This window comes from Mauremys reevesii, unplaced genomic scaffold, assembly GCF_016161935.1.
Source record: "Mauremys reevesii isolate NIE-2019 unplaced genomic scaffold, ASM1616193v1 Contig2, whole genome shotgun sequence".
In the NCBI taxonomy this organism is placed as follows: Eukaryota; Metazoa; Chordata; order Testudines; family Geoemydidae; genus Mauremys; species Mauremys reevesii.
In genome coordinates this window covers 3,359,278-3,379,373 of record NW_024100826.1, presented here as the reverse complement: position 1 = coordinate 3,379,373, position 20,096 = coordinate 3,359,278, and the positions used below count along the sequence as shown (strand labels likewise).

General features: G+C 46.2%; 1 protein-coding gene across 4 annotated transcripts in view; it reads left to right on the top strand.

Annotated features, from left to right (window-relative positions):
- Positions 1-309: 309 nt before the first annotated feature.
- The window catches only part of KDM5B (lysine demethylase 5B), a 192,856-nt gene continuing 173,069 nt past the window's right edge, over positions 310-20,096 (top strand). For 2 of the 4 annotated variants that reach the window (XM_039518031.1, XM_039518028.1), the window contains exon 1: positions 311-552. In XM_039518031.1, coding sequence (XP_039373965.1) covers positions 415-552 — 138 coding nt within the window. In that variant the 5' untranslated portion in view covers positions 311-414. Of the gene's footprint in view, positions 553-20,096 lie in introns of all 4 variants that reach the window. The other 2 variants (XM_039518029.1, XM_039518030.1) reach the window with 2 other exon arrangements.

The window sequence follows — 20,096 nt, the reverse complement described above, 5'->3', positions numbered from 1 at the left end:
CTGCATCAAACACTGGGAATCGAGGGGCCTCTAATTTTTATAACCCTAGTAGCTTGTATTCTAATGTGGGCCGCAGAGCCCCGTCTACAACAGACCACGTGTACGTGTGAGTCCTCTCTCTGTAAGAGAGGGGCCTTGATGGGGGGCTGTGAGCACCAGGCACCCCATGACCTGCGGGTGGGAGCCCGAGGCACAATGGGGGCGCCACATGGGGGCGCGGGGGCCCCTGGGGCACGCTCTCTCCCCCAGGCGGAGGGGCAGGGGGTTCGCCACGGCGCCCGGCCGGCCGGACTCTTTTCTTTCTCGACTCGGCGGAGGTGCACGGCCCGTTCTGGCGGCGCTCGGCGACCAGCGTCTGTTAGAGGATTGTTTGGAGGCAGCTGGCTGAGGAGCTGCCGGTGCCCCAGCCCGGCCATGGCCGAGTTCTTGCCGCCGCCCGAGTGCCCCGTGTTCGAGCCCAGCTGGGAGGAGTTCGCCGACCCCTTCGCCTTCATCCACAAGATCCGACCCATCGCCGAGCAAACCGGCATCTGCAAGGTGCGGCCGCCGCCGGTGAGTGCCCAGGGCCCGGCGCCGCCGCATGGCGCCGCGACCCTTTGTGCGCGGGCCGCGGCGGGACCCTGGGGTCTGGGAGGGAGGGAAGCCGGGCCGGGCCGAGCCGAGCCGAGCCGGGGAGTCACCTTCAGGCACGGCGCCCGGCCCGCTGGACCCAGCGCAGGGCTCCGGCTGGCGGAGAGGCTTGACCGGACAGTGCGGGGGCCCCTTTCCGGTCCCGCTGAGGAGCCCGCGCTCTGCTCGCCCCCACGCGTGTCGGAGACGTGTCCTCCCGTGGCAGCAGGGCCCGTTGGCGGCTCACGGCAGGGCCGCGGCCCGTGGGGGGTTGGGCCCCGGAGCACAGGCGTCAGGAGAGCGGCCGTGAGGCGAACCCCAAGCTGAAGCGAGCCGCCCGCAGACGGGCCGAGCGGTGAGTCGTGCCTCAGGGAGCGGGGCCGGGCGAACTGGCCTGCGGCCCGAGACAGCCTCTTTCCGTTCAGCCTCCCGCCTGGAACAGTGAAAGTGACTCGAGAGCCTTTGTTTTCATAACTGCTGAGAGAGCGGAGCTCGTCCCAGGGAGGGAGGGCTCCGCTTTCACCCTTTGTGAGTAGCCAGGCTTGGACGGGGAGACTTGTACCGCTGCTTCGAGCGTTTATCTACGAAAGTTCCACCTCGGCCAGATTCCTGGCGATTGAACCGCTGCTTCTAGTGGAACTGGAGCATTCACTATGTACAAACCTAAATGAGGCAGCTTGTTGGGTGTTGCCCTCCATGTTGGCATTGTAGTGTGCTAGGGCTAGCCGTAGTTTCCTCTCTTTGCCTTTTTCCAAGTCCAGAGTGGCATTTCTGTGGCTATACTAGAGGTTTGGTTTAGTTTTTAATACAGTTATCCATTGTTTTAACTTCAACAACATGTATTCAGCATACAATTTAAAATTCTATCTTTTTTTTTTAATCATAGCCAGACATGACCACCATTTTAGAATGTAATATATAGTGGGAAAAGTAGTAAGTCTTTATCACTATATACATATAAACTGGCACTATAACATGCCACAAAATGAGCCTGTAATGTCATTTCTTTAATTGAACAGTTAACATTTCCCAAATTGTATTGGTTATAGTATTAAAAAGCTTGAAGTGTAGTTCTAGTCATAATCCTTGTTTTTATGTAAAACAGTGAACTAGAATTACTTTTGAGGAAGGTCTTGTTGAATAAAGATTTAGCTTGATAAAAGTGGGTGTACATGATCTTTATTTTGAGGAAAGTGTTCTTATCCTAAAGGATAAGGTGGTACAGGTATCTTGAAATAGTTAATGTGACAATAAGAAGAATGCTACCCTGTTTATTTAAGTGATCAAAAGAGTTAAATCTTCTCCAGTAAGAGGTGAGGATAAAGACACATTTTTGTGTACTTAATTTCTCTGCACTCTGAGTATCACTTCTGAAATTAAGTGTCCAGAGTTATATATGTTTCAGTCCAACTTTTTGATCGTACACTTGGAATTCTTAAACATATTGAATTGAAATAAAATGAAGTAACTTGCTGTATTTTACACACTGAGACTATAAATGTTCATAATTAGATTGAGTAAAATAATCTGCATCATACAGTAAGGTCTACAGATAATACAGTCTGTTGGAAGAGTTCCCACAACATGCAATTGCATGCCTGCATGCACACCCACACACTTCTTAACTCACTAATTAGTGGAAAAAGGGCAAAAATGTGTGTTACCTGTGTGCTGTGAAGCAAAGTGCTCATAATTGAGGTTATAAAACCATCTTCATTATCCCCCCAATTTTGAATCTCTCCTTTTGTGTAGAATAATTTTCTCTGGATGGGATATGTTCAACTATGGTTTTCAGCAACTGATCAGAACTGACTTTTTATATACCCCTTTCAAAGAACCACTCTTCAAAACTAATTTATATGCCGTTTGCTTGCTAGTATATAACAAAATTAATAGTAAATGGTTTCTTACAAGCTATGCTCCTTAATGGGGAAGTCAGAAATGGATGGGACCTCTACAGGCTAAAATAATTAAATGCACCTTTGTCCCCTTGCCAAGGAAAGATACGTTTCAGTTATCTAACCCCTCCCCTTCCCCGCCCCCCCCAACCCACACCAAAAAGCAAAATCTGACTGATATTGATTTATATGAATGACTATATATTTCACTGGCTTTTTGATGGGAGTTCTTTGAGGGGATCAGCAAACATGGACAAGGGTGATCCAATGCATACAGTGTACTTGGATTTTCAGAAAACATTTGACAAGGTCCCTCACCAAAGGCTTTTAGGCAAACTAAGCAGTTGTTGGATAAGAGGGAAGGTCCGCTCGTGGATCAGTAACCAGTTAAAATACAAGAAACAAAGAGTAGGTGTAAATGGCCATTTTTCAGAATTGAGAGAGGTAAAAAAGGTATCTCCCAGGAATCTATATTATGGCTAATGTTCAACATATTCATAAATGATCTGAAAAAAAAAGGGTGAACAGTGAAGTAGCAAAATTTGTAGATGATACAACTTAACTATCTTGAGTAATTTTGTAAGAAGACTGTGAAGAGTTAGAGATCTCACAAAACTGGGTGACCGGGCAACAAAATGGCAGGTGACATTCAGTGTTCATATATGCAATGTAATGCATATTGGAAAATATTATCCCAACTATACATACAAAATGATGTGGTGTAAATTAGCTGTTACCACTTAAGAAAGAGCTCTTGGACTAATTGTGGATAGTTCTCTGAAAACATCTACTCAATATGCAGTGGCGTTCAAAAAAGCTAACTATGTTAGGAACCATTAGAAAAAGGATAGGTATCATAATGCCTGTATATAAATCCACGGTACGCCTATATCTTGACTATTGTGTGCATATATACTGATCTCAAAAAAGGTATATTAGAGAGGGCAACAAAATGATTAGAGGTATGGAACAGCTTCCCTATGAAGAGAGATTAAAAAGACCCGGAATATTCAGCTTGGAAAAGAGACAATGGGGGGTGGGGAGAGAGGAATATGGTAGAGGCCTATAAAATTATGAATGGTGTGGAGAAAGTGAATAATGAAGTGTTATTTTCCCCTTCACATAACACAAGAATTAGGGGTCACCTGGTGACATTAATAGGCTGCAGGTTTAAACCAACCAAAAGGAAGTACTTCTTCACAAGGCATGGTCAACCTGTGGAACTCATTGCCAGAGGATGTTGTTTAGGCCAAAAGTATAACTTGGTTCAAAAAAGAATTAGATAAGTTCATGGCTATTAGCCAAAATAGTCAGAGATACAACCCCGTGCTCCCCCTAATCCTCTGACTGCCAGATCCTGGGACTGACCACTTGATGATTCTCCTGTTCATTTCCTTTAAAGCATTTGGTACTGGTCACTGTCAGAAGACAGAACACTGGGCTAGATGGACCATTAGTATGTATATTCTTAGGTTCTTAATGTACGTATTTAGAGCCAGGATGAGAACAATGGGAGGTCCTGGTGTGGAACACTTGATGCCTAAATGGAAGCTGTGCCTTCACGAAAGTCTGGCCCCCATAGCTGTTGTTTATCCTAGATACTTGAGACAGTCAGAGTACTAGTAGTACAATGTGCCCACATTATTTTAAGGCTTGCTTAAATTCCTATAAAGTCTCTATTCAATGCTATTTCTAGTCCTTTTTCTCAAAATAGAGTCTGGCTGAATGCTTTATTCCTAGTTCTTCCTGAGAAAGTGCCAAAGCATTTGAAAAGCTATCTGTTCCCGGTCCACGGTAGAGTCAGCATGATCCTGCTGGGCTCAGAAGTAATAGGATTAGGAAGAGTTTTTCCTCTTAAAACCAGGATATTTGTTAGGCTTTGTTGATGCTACTCTTTGCTTATTGATTGCTTTGGCTACTTGCATCACAGCAGCCCCCACAGTAGATTTGCCCACTCCAAATTGATTCCCGACTGACCAGTAGCTGTCTGGCATTGCAAGCTTCCAGAGGGCTATCGCCACTCACTTCTCAACTGTGAGGGCTGCTCTCATCTTGGTATTCTGGCGTTTCAGGGCAGGGGAAAGCAAGTCACAAAGTTCCATGAAAGTGCCCTTACGCATGCGAAAGTTTCGCAGCCACTGGAATCGTCCCACACCCGCAACACTATGCGGTCCCACCAGTCTGTGCTTGTTTCCTGGGCCTAAAATCGGCGTTCAATGGCTAGAACCTGCCCCATTACCAGCATGATCTCCAAAGCGCCAGGGCCCGTGGTTTGAGAGAATTGTGTGTCCATGTCCTCATCACTCTCATCGCCACGCTGCCGTAGCCGCTGCCTCGCCTGGTTTTCCAGGTACTGGTTCAGCATAGAATGCGCGAGGTGTTTACAATGTCCATGATTGCTGTCTTGAGCTGAGCAGGCTTCATGCTTGCCGTGGTATGGCATCTGCACAGTTCACCCAGGAAAAAAGGTGCAAAACGGTTGTCTGCCATTGCTTTCACGGAGGGAGAGGTGAGGCTGTACCCAGAACCACCAGCGACAATGTTTTTTGCCCCATCAGGCACTGGGCTCTCAACCCAGAATTCCAATGGGCGGGGGAGACTGCGGGACTGTGGGATAGCTACCCACAGTGCAACGCTCCAGAAATCGACGCTAGCCTCGGTACATGGACACACACCGCCGAATTAGTGTGTTTAGTGTGGCCACATGCACTTGACTTTATACAATCTGTTTCCAAATACCGGTTTCTATAAAATCAGAATAATCCCGTAGTGTAGACATACCCTTAGAGATTAACAAATTTATTTGGGCATAAGCTTTTGTGGGCTAGAACCCACTTCATCAGATGCATGGAGTGGAAAATACAGGAGCAGGTATAAATATATGAAAAGAGGTTAGTTGCCTTACCAAGTGTGAAGTCAGTTTAATGAGACAAATCAATTAACAGCAGGATACCAAGGGAGGAAAAATAACTTTTGAAGTGGTAATGAGATTGGCCCATTTCAGACAGTTGATGTAAGAAGGTGTGAGTAACGGTAGGGGAAAATTAGTATTGGGGGAAATTGGGTTTAGGTTTTGTAATGACCCAACTACTCCCAGTCTTTATTCAGGCCTAATCTGATGGTGTCCAGTTTGCAGATTAATTCCAGTTCTGCAGTTTCACGTTGGAGTCTGTTTTTGAAATTTGAAGTTACCCGCATGGCCCCACAGTATGCCAACTTTTTTATGGCTGACTTAGAACAACGCTTCCTCAGCCCTCGTTCCCTTTCGCCCCTGCTTTACTTGAGCTACATTGATGACATCTTCATTATCTGGACCCATGGGAAAGGAGGCCCTTGAGAAATTCCACCAATATTTCAAACAATTTCCACTCCACCATCAACCTCAGCCTGGACTGGTCCACTTCCTAGACCAGGGGTCGGCAACCTTTCAGAAGTGGTGTGCCAAGTCTTAATTTATTCACTCTAATTTAAGGTTTTGCGTTCCAGTAATACATTTTAACATTTTTAGAAGGTCTTTCTATAAGTCCATAATATATGACTAAACTATTGTTGTATGTAAAGTAAATAAGGTTTTTAAAATGTTTAAGAAGCTTCATTAAAATTAAATTAAAATGCAGAGCCCCCAGACCGGTGGCCAGGACCGAGGCAGTGTGAGTGCCACTGAAAATTAACTTGCGTGCTGCCTTTTGGCACGCGTGCCATTGGTTGCCTACCCCTGTCCTAGACACTACAGTGCTAATAAGCAATGGTCACATAAACACGATCCTATACCATAAACCTACTGACGGCTATACTTACCTACATGCCTCCAGCTTTCATCCAGACCACATCACATGACTCATTGTCTAGAGCCAAGCTCTAAGATACAACTGCATTTGCTCTGTCTCTGTCTGAGGGATTGAACACCTACAGGATCTTTATCAAGGTTCTTAAAACTACACTACCCACCTGGTGAAGTGAAGAAACAGACTGATAGAGCCAGAAGGGTACCCAGAAGTACCTACTACAAGACAGACCCAACAAAGAAAGTAACAGAACGCCACTAGTCATCACCTACAGCCCCCAACTAAAACCTCTCCAGCGCATCATTAAGGATCTACAACCTATCCTGAAGGATGATTCCTCACTCTCACAGACCCTGGGGGACAGGACAGGCCTCCCTTACAGACACCCTCCAGCCTGAAGCAAATACTCACTAGCAACTACACACCACACAACAAAAAAACCAACCCAGGAACCAAACCCTGCAACAAACTCTGGTGCCAACTCTATCCACACATCTATTCAAGGGACATCATAGAATATCAAGGTTGGAAGGGCTCTCAAGAGGTCATCTAGTCCAACCCCCTGCTCAAAGCAGGACCAATCCTCAACTAAATCATCCTAACCAGGGCTTCGTCAAGCCAGACCTTAAAAACCTCTAAGGAGGGTGTCAAGGTTTCTTCCCCACTCTGGACTTTAGAGTACAGATATGAGGACCTGCACGTGAACCCCTAAACTGAATTATCAGCTTAGATCTGGTTTTGCTGCTATCACTCCCAAGTACTAACTCCCTTCCCTGGATAGTCTTGAGAGACTTCTTCATCAAGTTCCTGGTGAACACAGATCCAACCCCTTGGATCTGAACACAAGGAGAATTTAACCATACCCCTCCTTTCAAATTGAATTTGAATTGCTATGCTTCTTAATTGTTTCTTATTTCTCACTGTAGCACTAACTCCTGCAGTACACACAGTGGTGGAACGCTTTACAAAATGTGATGTCTAAGAGGAGGAAAAGCAGAGAGAGATTATTCATGGAGGTGCACTGGTACACAAACAACAATTCAGACTTGGTTGAAGGAGTATAAAATAAGATTAATTATCACCAAAGGGTAGGACAATAATCTTAAATTAATGAAAAGGAAGGAATGATTCCAGTAGAAGGACAAGGAAATGATTCAAAATATATAAGGAATGAGAGGGAAATGCAAAGGGCAGACTGACAATTGCAGTCAGAGTTGTTTAACAAATAAAGGCCCAACAAAAACTGACTTCTGAAAACTAGCCTCTGAACCACCTCCCCAAAACCATCAATCAGGACAATAACAGTAATTGGACTGTACTCTAATCCTCAGCTCCCCCACAAACGTTTTTTGAGGTTTTCCATCCCACCACAAGGAAGTGGAAACCCAAAGGAGTACTCAAACAAAAGTCACTTGTCAGAGACTATATTGTCCCTAAATCCATACATTCCAAGGTCAGAAGGAATCATTCTGATCATCTAGTCTGACCTCCTATATAACAGGCCACAGAACCTCCCAAAAATAATTTCTAAAGATCTTTTAGAAAAACATTCAATTTTGATTTAAAAATTGCCACTGATAGAGAATCCATCAAACCCTTGGCAAACTGTTCCAATGCTTAATTACTCTCACCATTAAAAATTTACACCATAATTCCAGTCTGAATTTGTCCAGCTTCGATTTCCAGCCACTAGACAGTGTTATACCTTTCTCTGTTAAACTGAAAAGCCCATTATCAAGATGTGTTCCCGATACAGGTACTTATAGAACAGTGGTTTTCAACCTGTGGTCCACGGACCCCTGCAGGTCCACAGACTATGTCTAAGATTTCCAAAGGATCCATACCTCCATTTGAAATATTTTAGGGGTTCACAGTTGAAAAGAGGTTTAAAAACCACTGTTACAGACTAATCAAGTCACCTCTTAACCTTCTCTTTGTTAAATTAAATAGATTGAGCTCCTTGAGTCTAGCTCTACAAGGGATGTTTTCTAAGCCTTTAATCATTCTTGTGGCTCTTCTTTGAACCATCTATAATTTATCAACATCCTTCAATTGTGAGCACTGAAAAGGATACACTATTCCAGTAGCAGTGCCAAACAGAAGTAAAATAACTTCTCTATTCCTATTCCAGATTCCCCTGTTTATGCAGCCCGGGACTGCATTAGCTTTTTTGGCCACACTGTGAGCTCATATTCAGTTGATTATCCACCACAACCCCCAATCTTTTTTGGAGTCAGTGCTTCCCAGGATAGACTTCCCCCATCCTGTAAATATGGCCTACGTTCTTTGTTCCTAGATGGATTCATTTACATTTAGATGTATTAAAGCACACATTGTTTGCTTATGCCCAGTTTACCAAGTGATCTAGGTCACTCTAAATCAGTGACCTGTCCCCTTCATTATTTACCATTCCCCAAATGTTTGTGTCCTCTATAATTTTATCGATGATTTTATGTTTTCTTCCAGGTCACTGATAACCATGTTAAATAGCATAGAGCCAAGAAACAATCCCTGAAGGACCCCACTAGAAACATGCTTGATGATTTCCCATTTATTGTTACATACTGAGACCAAACAGTTAGCCAGTTTTTATTCCATTTTGTGTGTGCCAAGTTAATTTTATATTCTAAGTTATTTGTTTTTTAAATCAATACGTCGTATGGTACCGGGTCAAATGCCTTACAGAAGTTTATAAGTATGTTTACGTCAACACTATTAGCTTTATCAACCAAATTTGTAATCTCATCACAAAAAGACATCAAGTTAGTTTGACAGGATCCATTTTCCATAAACCAATTTTGATTGCCATTAATTACATTACCCTCCTTTAATTCTTTATAATCGAGTCCGGTATCAGCTGGTCCATTATCTTGCCAGGACTGATGTCAAACAGGCCTATAAATAATTGGGTAATATCATTTACCCTTTCTAAATATTGGCCAACATTAGCTTTTTTCCAGTCTACCGGAACTTCCCTAGTGCTCCAAGACTTATTAAAAATCAACATTAATGGTCCAGTTAACTCCTCAGACAGTTCTTTTAAAATTACTGGATATAAGTTATCTGGACTTGCTGATTTAAAAATGTCTAACTTTAGTAGCTTCTCTTTAAGATCCTCCAGAGATACTCCCCTCCTCTTGTACATGTTACTTTTTTAATGTCAGAGCTGAACTGCAAGATAGTTAGTGTATAATGTTACCTCTTGGTGTTCCCTTTTGCACCTCATATTTTTGCATCATTTCCTTGTTCTTCTGCTGGAATCGGTCCTTTCTTTTCATTAATTTAAGATTCTTATCCTGCCATTCAATGACCCTTATTTTATACTCCTCCAACCAAGATTGAATCCTTCTTTGTGTACCAGTGCACCTCCATGATTAACCTCTCTGCTTTTCCTCTTCTTAGACCTCATATTTTGTAAAGCATTGCATCACTGTAGATAGTCAATCTGTACTGCAATGATACTGTTCTTAAACATCAAAACACCACAAAGTGCCTCTACCAACAAATTCATATTATCCAGCTTATAACCCCACCACATGAATGCCAAATTTTACAATAACCTACTTTTTAAATGATGACAGGTTTCAAAGTGGTAGCCATGTTGGTCTGTATCACCAAAAACAATGAGGCGTCCTTGTGGCACCTTAGAGACTAACAAATTTATTTGGGCATAAGCTTTTGTAGGCTAGAACCCACTTCATCAGATGCATGGAGTGGAAAATACAGGAGCAGGTATAAATACATGAAAAGAAGTTAGTTGCCTTACCAAGTATGAAGTGTAACGAGACAAATCAATTAACAGCAGGATACCAAGGGAGGAAAAATAACTTTTGAACTGGTAATGAGATTGGCCCATTTCAGACAACTGACAAGAAGGTTTGAGTAACAGTAGGGGGAATTAGTATTGGGGAAATTAGGTTTAGGTTTTGTAATGACCCAACCACTCCCAGCCTTTATTCAGGTCTAATCTGATGGTATCTAGTTGGCAAATGAATTCCAGTTCTGCAAGTTTCACATTGGAGTCTGTTTTTGAAGGTTTTTTGTTGAAGAACTGCCACTTTTAAGTCTGTTATTAAGTGACCAGGGAGACTGAAGTGTTCTCCTACTGGTTTTTTGAATGTTATGACTCCTGACATCAGATTTGTGTCTATTTATTCTTTTGCATAGAGACTTGCCATGTACATTGGCCAAACTGGACAAGGGGCATTGCTGGCATATGATGATATCAGATTGGTAGATGTGCAGGTGAACGAGCCCGATGGTGTGGCTGATGTGGTTAGGTTTTCAGATGATACTAAACTTGGAGAAGTGGTAGATATGCTGGAGGGTAGGGATAGGATACAGAGGGACCTAGACAAATTAGAGGATTGGGCCAAAAGAAATATGATGAGGTTCAACAAGGACAACTGCAGAGTCCCATGCACTGCTACAGACTAGGAACCGAGTGGCTAGGAAAGAGTTCTGCAGAAAAGGACCTAGGGGTTGCAGTGGATACGAGTCAATAGTGTGCCTTTGTTGCCAAGAAGGCTAACGGCATTTTGGGCTGTAAAAGGAGGGGCATTGCCAGCAGATTGAGGGACGTGATCATTCCCCTCTATGTTGCATTGGTGAGGCCTCATCTGGAGTACTGTGTCCAGTTTTGGGCCCCAAACTACAAGAAGGATGTGGAAAAATTGGAAAGAGTCCAGTGGAGGGCAACAGAAATGATTAGGTGGCTGGAGCACATGACTTACAAGGAGAGGCTGAGGGAACTGGGAGAAGAGAATGAGAGGGGATTTGATAGCTGCTTTCAACTACCTGAAAGGGGGTTCCAAAGAGAATGGATCTAGACTGTTCTCAGTGGTACCTGATGACAGAACAAGGAGTAATGGTCTCAAGTTGCAGTGTGGGAGGTTTAGGTTAGATATTTGGAAAAACTTTTTTCACTAGGAGGGTGTTGAAGCACTAGGAGGGTTACCTAGGGAGTTGGTGGAATCTCCTTCCTTAGAGGTTTTTAAGGTCAGGCTTGATGAAGCCCTGGCTGGGATGATTTAGTTGGGGCGTGGTCCTGCTTTGAGGGAGGATTGAATTTTGAATTTTTGCTGATGATATATATTTGTACTCCAACTTAGTTTATTCTTTTGTGGCTGTAATACTAACATGGTCGGGCCAAACAACAAAGGTATATAGTCACCTGAAGATGCAGGTAGGCACCTAGTGGGATTCCAGAAGCACCTTATTTACATTAAAAATCAATGGGAGTTAGGCATCTAATTTGCTCAGGCACTTCTGTAAACTGAAGTAGGTGTTTCTTTCTCTTAAGGTGCTTGGATACCTTTGTAAATCTGGTTTATAGCCCCCAGTCTTCTGGGTTGAATGTGGATTTCCAGAGGGCATCTAGTTCCTCTGTATCATGCAAGGATTGTAGATTGCACTGGCCTTGAGCATCTCAATTAATGATGGTTCTTAAAGTGCTTGCTCATATCGATTCCAATTAGCTGTGTGTGCGCTGTGTGCACAATCGTCGGAAGATTTTTACCCTAGCAACACTTGGTGGGTCGGCTGAGGCGCCCCCTGGAGTGGCACCCTTATGGCGCCGGATATATGCCCCTGCCTACCCAGCGCCCCCTCCGTTCCTTCTTACCGCCTGTGACGGTCGTTGGAACTGTGGAACGCAGAATAGCTTATCTCCACATCCCTAGCTTTCCTCGTTGTATTATAGATAGTTGTTTAGTGTAGTTGTAAATAGTTTTTTTTTTTTGTAGTTATAGTGTACTTATTAGTGAGTTTGTATATAGCAGGGGTCGGCAACCTTTTAGAAGTGGTGTGCCGAGTCTTCATTCATTCACTCTAATTCACGTGTGCCATAGGTTGCCTACCCCTGGTATATAGTCTAGTTAGTACTTGGAGGAAACGGAGTTCATCCCCTTCCCTCCTCTCCGGTACCAGGGCCCATGCCCAGGTCTCCAGGTTTCAAACCTTGCTCGGCCTGTCTCAAGCCGATGCCTATGGGAGACCCCCATGACTCCTGCTTGAAGTGCCTGGGGGAATCCCATCAACCAGATAAGTTGTCGCATTTGTAAGGCTTTCAAGCCTTGAACAAAAAAGCAGCGTGACTTTCATTTAAAACAGCTCCTAATGGAAGCAGCGCTTAGCCTGGTGCCTTCAGTACCGCGTGCCAACCAGACAGTACAGTCGCGACATCATTTGCTGTCTCCGCAGCCCAAGAAGCAGCACAAACCACCTGCTACTTCTATACAGCTGCAGACACCGCCTGTGGCCCCATTGGAGTAACAGCCCGGACCGGACCGTCCCACTAAGGCTCCAACTCTGGCACCGCCGATTCCGGCGCCACAAGGGCCGTTGAGTCCGGTGCACACAAGCTCCCCGGTGTACACCGTGGTTGAGCTCGGCCTGCCGTCCACTCCGGAGACCTTCTCCACCACTCGCGACCTGATCGCGCAAACGGAGCCTGGACCGCCTCAGCCCCTTGCACTGCCAGTGCGGACTGTTCAATCTATAGGGAAACCTGCCTTCATGCGACCCTCCTCGCAGAGTGAGACAGCTTGGCACCAATCTCGGTCCTAGTCCAGGTCGCGGTCCCGATCCCACCGATGGTCCTGGACCCAGCACCGCTCACAGTCCTGGCACCGATCTCCATCTCGGTGCCGGTCGTACTCGCGGCGCCGCTCCACCTCACGCAGGTCCCCCCCCCCCCGTACGATCGGTACTCATCCAGGTCCCGGCACTGGTCGCCTCGTAGCTGATCCTGACACCGCCCAGACCGTCTATTCTCGTCGAGATCTAGATTGGCCTCCCAGCACCGTTATGACCGTCGGTCCTGATCGCGGTACTGCCGAAGATCCTGGCACTGGTCTCCAGCTCCCAGGCGCGAACTGACCGAGTGGGATGGTGCAATGCCACATGGGCGTTCGGCCCCTCCTTGGCCTTCGCGACTGAATTCGTCGTTGTCCCAGGCAGGGAGTGGCTACCACACCCAGGACCATGACGCTGAGGGTGGTAGCCTCAATATGAAGGACAGGATCCTGATCAGGGACCCCCACAATGGTCCTTTTGGACTCCTTGGGCATACCACCAAGCCCAAAGTGTCCCCTCAGGTGCTTCTTGATCCACTCATTCGGAGCATCGGATGCCTGAGGCCACTGTGAGCTGCCCTCCCCCAGTAGACTCGGAGGCGACTGTCCTGCCACCAGATCAGGCCCATGCCACCAGCGTAGTGGACCTAGGGCAGCAGGACCCTCCCCAACCAGAACTTCCCCAGGATCCGCTTGTCCCAGGGGTTTCCTCTTCCTCCTCGCCTGACGAGGCAGTGGCAAGCACGTCCTCCTCTGGCCCACTGCCTGTAGATCTTCATGCACACCAGGATCTCCTGCGCACGGTGGCACAGAACATGAACCTGCAGGTGGAGGAGGTGTTGGAAGTGGAGGATCTGGTGGTGGACATTTTATCGGCCAATGCCCCCACACGTGTTGCCCTACCTTTCATTAGGACCATCCAGGCTAATGCTGATACGATCTGGCAGTCCCCAGCATCTATTCCTCCCACAGCCAGAGGGGTGGAGAGGAAATACATGGTGCCCTCCAAGGCATATGAATATCTGTATGTTCACCCCCACCCTTGCTCCCTCGTGTTACAGTCGGTGAATGAGAGGGAGAGACATGGCCAGCAAGCGCCCGCCCCTAAGTCCAAGGATGCTAGGCGCTTGGATTTATTTGCATGCTAGATTTATTCCACTGGTGGTCTACAGCTCAGGGTAGCTAACCAGCAGGCCCTCCTGAGCCGTTATAACTATAACACCTGGACCTTGATGGGGAAGTTCAAAGAGTTGGTCCCCCATGAGTCCAGACAGGAGTTTGCGGCCTTGCTCGAAGAGGTCAAGAAAGTGGCGAGGACATCCCTGCAGGCATCTTTAGATGCGGCGGACTCGGCGGCTAGAACTCTAGCCTCAGGTGTGGCTATGTGCTGCATCTCATGGCTACAAGTGGAGCTTCCACTGGAGCTGCAGCAGACCATTCAAGACCTGCCCTTTGATGGCCAAGGGCTGTTCTCTGATAAAACTGATCCCAGGCTTCAGAGTTTGAAGGACAACCGGGCTATAATGGGCTCACTGGGCATGTATACCCCGGTGACGCAATGCAGACCCTTCCAGCCCCAGCCCACCTACCCTAACCCGCGACCACGGCAAGACTTCACCAGAAGGCGTGGCTGTGGTAATAGGAGGAGACAGTCTGGTACTCGATCAGGTCAGAATCAGGGCCCCTCAAAACCATCGGCGGGGCTCAAACAAAACTTTTGAAGGTTCGCTCAAGGACGGAGCACCAGTCTCCTTGCAGGATCGTTTCCTGCCTTTCTTCAACCGCCTCTCCTATTTCCTCCCTGCGTGGTCCCGCATAACATCAGACCACTGGGTCCTACGCACGGTGGAAGCTGGATACCATCTTCAGTTTGTTTTTCCCCTCCCCTTCCCACACTCCCTCCCCCTCCCTCTTCAGGGACCCCTCTCACGAGCAACTCCTCATACAGGAGGTACAGGCACTCCTAGTTATCGGAGAGGTGGAAGAGGCCTCAAAGGATTTGAGGGGCAGGGGGTTTTACTCCCGTTACTTCCTAATCCCCAAGGCAAAGGGGGTCTGCGGCCTTTCCTGGACCTGCGCGGACTCAACAAATTCATAGTAAAGTTGAAGTTCCACATGGTTTCCCTGGGGACCATTATCCCTTCCCTGGATCATGGAGACTGGTACGCCACCCTCAACATGAAGGACGTGTACTTCCACATAGCGATTTACCTGCCGCACAGGCGATTCCTTCACTTTGTGGTCAACCAGCAGCATTTTCAATTTACTGTCCTTCCCATTGGCCTGTCCACAGCACCAAGAATCTTCACAAAATGTATGGCTGTCATAGCGGCCTCGCTCTGCCGACGTCGGATACAAGTGTTTCCATATCTTGACGACTGGCTCATTCGAGGTCCCTCCGAGCTGCAGATGCGGTCTCACGTTCGTTTAGTCATGAGCTTGTTCAAGCAACTCGGCCTGCTGCTCAACACCGAAAAGTCCACTCTGGAACCTACATAGAGAATAGACTTCATTGGGGCGATCCTGGACTCGAATCTCGCCAGGGCGTGCCTACCGCAGGCCCACTTCCAGTCCATAATGACCATGATTCATGGCCTCCAAAACTTCCCGACTTCGACAGCATGCATGTGCCTCACTCTTCTGGGCCACATGGCCTCGTGCACTTTCGTGACCAGACATGCCAGACTACGCCTCTGTCCACTTCAGACCTTGCTCTCGTCAGTGTACCATCCAGGACGAAATAGCTTGGACACAATTCTCACTGTACCGATGGAGGTCTTAGCCTCTCTGGGTTGGTGGCTAAACCCCACCTTGGTTTGCGGGGGGATGCCATTCCATGCCCCTCAGCCCTCTCTAGCCTGTTGGGGCGCTCACCTTGCGGGACTTCGAACACAAGGTCTTTGGTCCACACAAGAAATAATCCTACACATCAACATAAGGGAACTGAGAGCAGTACGCCTCGCGTGTCAGGTATTCCGCGAACACCTTCAGGGCCGTTGTGTCACTGTCTTCACAGACAACACAATGGCCATGTTTTACATCAACAAGCAAGGTGGAGCGCATTCGTCCCTCCTCTGTCAGGAAGCCATACATCTCTGGGAATTCTGCATAGCCCACTCAATCAATCTGGTGGCGTCGTTTCTCCCAGGAGCCCAGAACACCTTGGCAGATTGCCTCAGCAGGTTCTTCCTAGCTCATGAGTGATTGATTCGCCTGGATGTTATCCATTCTGTTTTCCGGAAGTGGGGGTTTCTCCACATAGACCTCTTCGCCTCTCACAAGAATTGGAAGTGCCAGGTGTTCTGCTCTCTCCAGGGACGCTGCCCAGGCTCCCTGTCGTACGTCTTCCTGATACCGTGGAAAGACCACCTGCTCTATATCTTTGCTCTGTTCCCACTGGTCCACAAGGTCCTTCTCAAGTTATGCAGGGATAAGGCCCGCTTAATCTTGATCGCTCCTGCGTGGCCCAGGCAGCACTGGTACACCACAATCCTCGATCTGTCAGTGACCAAACCTATTCCTCTACCATCGTGGCTGGATCTGATAACTCAGGAACATGGCAGGCTACACCATCCAGACCTACAGTCCCTCCATCTCACAGCATGGATGCCACATGGTTAACTCAATCTGAGCTGCATTGCTCCAGCTCAGTGCAGCGAGTACTCTTGGGTAGCAGAAAGCCCTCCACTAGAGCCATATACCTGGCCAAATGGAAGCGCGAACAATGCTGTCCCTCTGGAGGTGCCAGTGCCTACCATCCTAGCATATCTCTGGTCCCTGAAACAGCAAGGCCTAGCTGTCTCATCCATCAGGGTACATTTGGCAGCGATTTCAGCCTTCCACCCTGGCGAGAACGGGCGCTCAGTCTTCTCCAATCCTATGGTCACCAGGTTCCTCAAGTGTTTGGAATGTCTGTACCCACAAGTCCATCATCCGGCCCCCACGTGGGACCTCAATCTGGTCCTATCTAGGCTCATGGGTGCCCCGTTTGAACCGATGGCCACCTGCTCCCTTCTGTATCTTTCCTGGAAGACAGCTTTCCTCATCGCTATTATGTCGGCACGGCGCGTGTCGGAACTTCAGGCCCTCACTGCGGACCCACCGTATACGGTGTTCCATAAGGATAAGGTACAGCTGCGACCACACCCTGCCTTCCTCCCTAAGGTGGTGTCTGCCTTCCACGTCAACCAACACCTCTTCCTCCCGGTCTTCTTTCCAAAGCCGCATGCTTTGCGATGAGAGCAACAGCTGCATTTTCTAGATGTTCGTAGGTCTCTCGGCTTTTACATTGAGCGAACAAAACCTTTTAGAAAAACGTCCCAGCTGTTCGTAGCAGTGGCAGACCGAATGAAGGGCCTCCCGGTCTCCCCACAGCGAATCTCGTCATGGGTTATGTCATGTATCCGTGCATGCTATGACTTGGCTCACATCCCAACTACCCGTCTCACTGCCCATTCTACTCGGGCTCAAGCTTTGTCCGCCGCCTTTCTGGCCCACGTGCCCATACAGGAGATCTGTAGGGCAGTGACTTGGTCATCCGTGCACACCTTCGCTTCCCACTATGCCATAGTGGAGCAGTCCAGGGATGATGCGGCATTTGGTTCAGCGGTCCTTCACTCCGCGACATCTCACTCCGACCCCACCGCCTAGGTAACGCTCGGGAGTCACCTAATTGGAATTGATATGAGCAAGCACTCGAAGAAGAAAAGATGGTTACTCACCTTTGTAACTGTTGTTCTTCGAGATGTGTTGCTCATATCCATTCCAAACCCGCCCTCCTTCCCCACTGTTGGAGTAACCGGCAAGAAGGAACTGAGGGGACGCTGGGTCGGCAGGGGCATATATCCGGCGCCATAAGGGCGCCACTCCAGGGGGCGCCTCAGCTGACCCAACGAGTGTTGCTAGGGTAAAAATCTTCTGACGATCGTGCATGCGGCACGTGCACACCTAATTGGAATGGATATGAGCAACACATCTCGAAGAACAACAGTTACAAAGGTGAGTAACCGTCTTTTTCTGTACTTATGTTTTCTGTGCTAAAGGTGACACTTTTTTGATTACTTTCATGTGTACTTAAGGCCTGATCTTGAGAGGTGCTGAGTACCCTTAGTTAGATACACTGATGGTAAGTGTTATATTAAAAGCCTTGAGAGAGATGCTGGTAGATTGAAGTCTTTGGGAGATGAAGGTGCTCAGCATCTTCTTGTTGCTGAGAATACATTGTGTAACTGCAACTTAAATTTATTCTCTTCCTAAAACACAATTCTAAATCATTTTAAAATAGAATTTTAAATTGAACTACAAAATTTCAGACTTTTTTTTTTCATTTTAACTGTCCAAAAGTCAGGAAATGAAAATTTAAGCATTAATAGTAATTTAGCACAATTACACAGCCAGTATTTATTATATACACCTAAACATTCATGATTTAGACATTGGAAAGTGAAACAGGAATAACAAGTCAAAGAACTGTGCAATGTGGAAAAGTAAATATTACTCTAAGAATCTTAATTCTTATTCATTCGTTTAGAGCATTTAAGTCATAATCTTAACATCCCATTAGTGTAGGTATTTAAACAAATTATTTTTTCCCCAGTAAATAATGGGAAAATCCAAAATAATGGGGGTTGAGGAGCTCACAAGTGCATCTTGAATGGAAATGCTCAGGTTTGTGAAACTTTTGAGTACATTCTTAATGGAAATTATTGGGTTTGAGCAGTTATATAGAACTGCTGTTTTCAACAGCAGTGTTTAATTCACATGAGTAGCTGTGCTGGAGAGACTCTCCCTCTTGTGGTTCTGCTTCACAGGAGCATAAGATTTCTGTATCAAAATAAATAACCTTTAATTATACTTTCAATAAATTTTGTACTTTAATTTTCAGTAAATTCTGTTTCAGATCATACTACTTGTTTGTCAGGACAAATAGTAAATTTAAATTGGATTGAAAAAGTATACAAAATAATTAGAATTGTTTCAACAGCTGTAGCATTCACTTCATTTTCACAACACCCTGGAAAATGAGTAGATATGCACTGTTATCCCCATTTCACAAATTGGGGAAACTGAAACCAAAAGACAAAGTGATTTTGTTGAAAGTTGTATAATGAATCTGTGATAGGATTAGGATTCTGTTCCTCGCTCCTAACTCTGGACTCATTTCTCCAGACTTGCAAAGCATCCAGATTCCTTTGACTTCAGTTCTGTCTGAATATTTCTGGAAATCAGGCCTCAGGTATGTCAAATTGGATACCCAAAAAGGAGGAATGCCCATTTAGTGGCCACCTATAGAAAATTATGGGTCAGGGGATTTGTCCAGCTTCATGTATGAAGAACCAGGTATAGAACTAAATTTCTATTGGGCAGAGGGGCATTCAGAGCCTTGTTTCTAGTTGAATTTTTCTAGCTTCTCACCATTGGATCTTGTTATACCTTTGTTTGCTAGATTGAATCAAATATTTGTCCCCATGTAGGCACTTATAGACTGTGATTATGTCATCCCTTAATCCATTTATTAAAACAAACAGATTGAGCTTCTTGAGTTTTTCACCATAAGGCATGTTTTCCAATCTTATAATCATTCTCATGGCTCTTCTCTGATCCTTCATTTCAGGCCAGAAGAGACCGTTCTATCACATAGTCTGACTCCTGTATATCACAAGTCATTCCATTTCACCCAGATACTGCTATATTGAGCTCCTGAATCTGGGTTAGAGTAAAACATTTCAGTCCTCGAGACTAAACTGCAGTGTGCCACAGGCAGAGACCAGGAGAAACTGAGGTGCCTCCAATGCCTGAGGTCCCTGCAATGGCAGGGAATTGACTAGATGAAATAGGCCCAGATGATCTCAGCAGGCAATCCACACTTCATGCTGCAAAGACAGATGAACCCTGCTCCTAAGGTCTCTACCAGTCTGATTTAGGGAAAATGCCTTCCTTACCCCAAATTAGTTTGACCATGAGCTTATGAGCAAGACTCACCAGCCAGACATGTAAGAGGATTATCTGAATCACCTCAGAGCAGTGGCCAATCTCTGATTCTTTAGAGGAAGGCACGTAGAAAGAACCCAGAATATATCTAGCCAATTGTGCATTGGAAGAAAAAATTCCTTTCTAACCCCTGCCAGAGATTGACGCCCTGAAGCATGGGATTTGATTATAGTCATTATCTTAATGCAGAGCTGCAAGTGTTTATGAGTATGTTGAGGCCAGTGCAGGCAATCCTATTT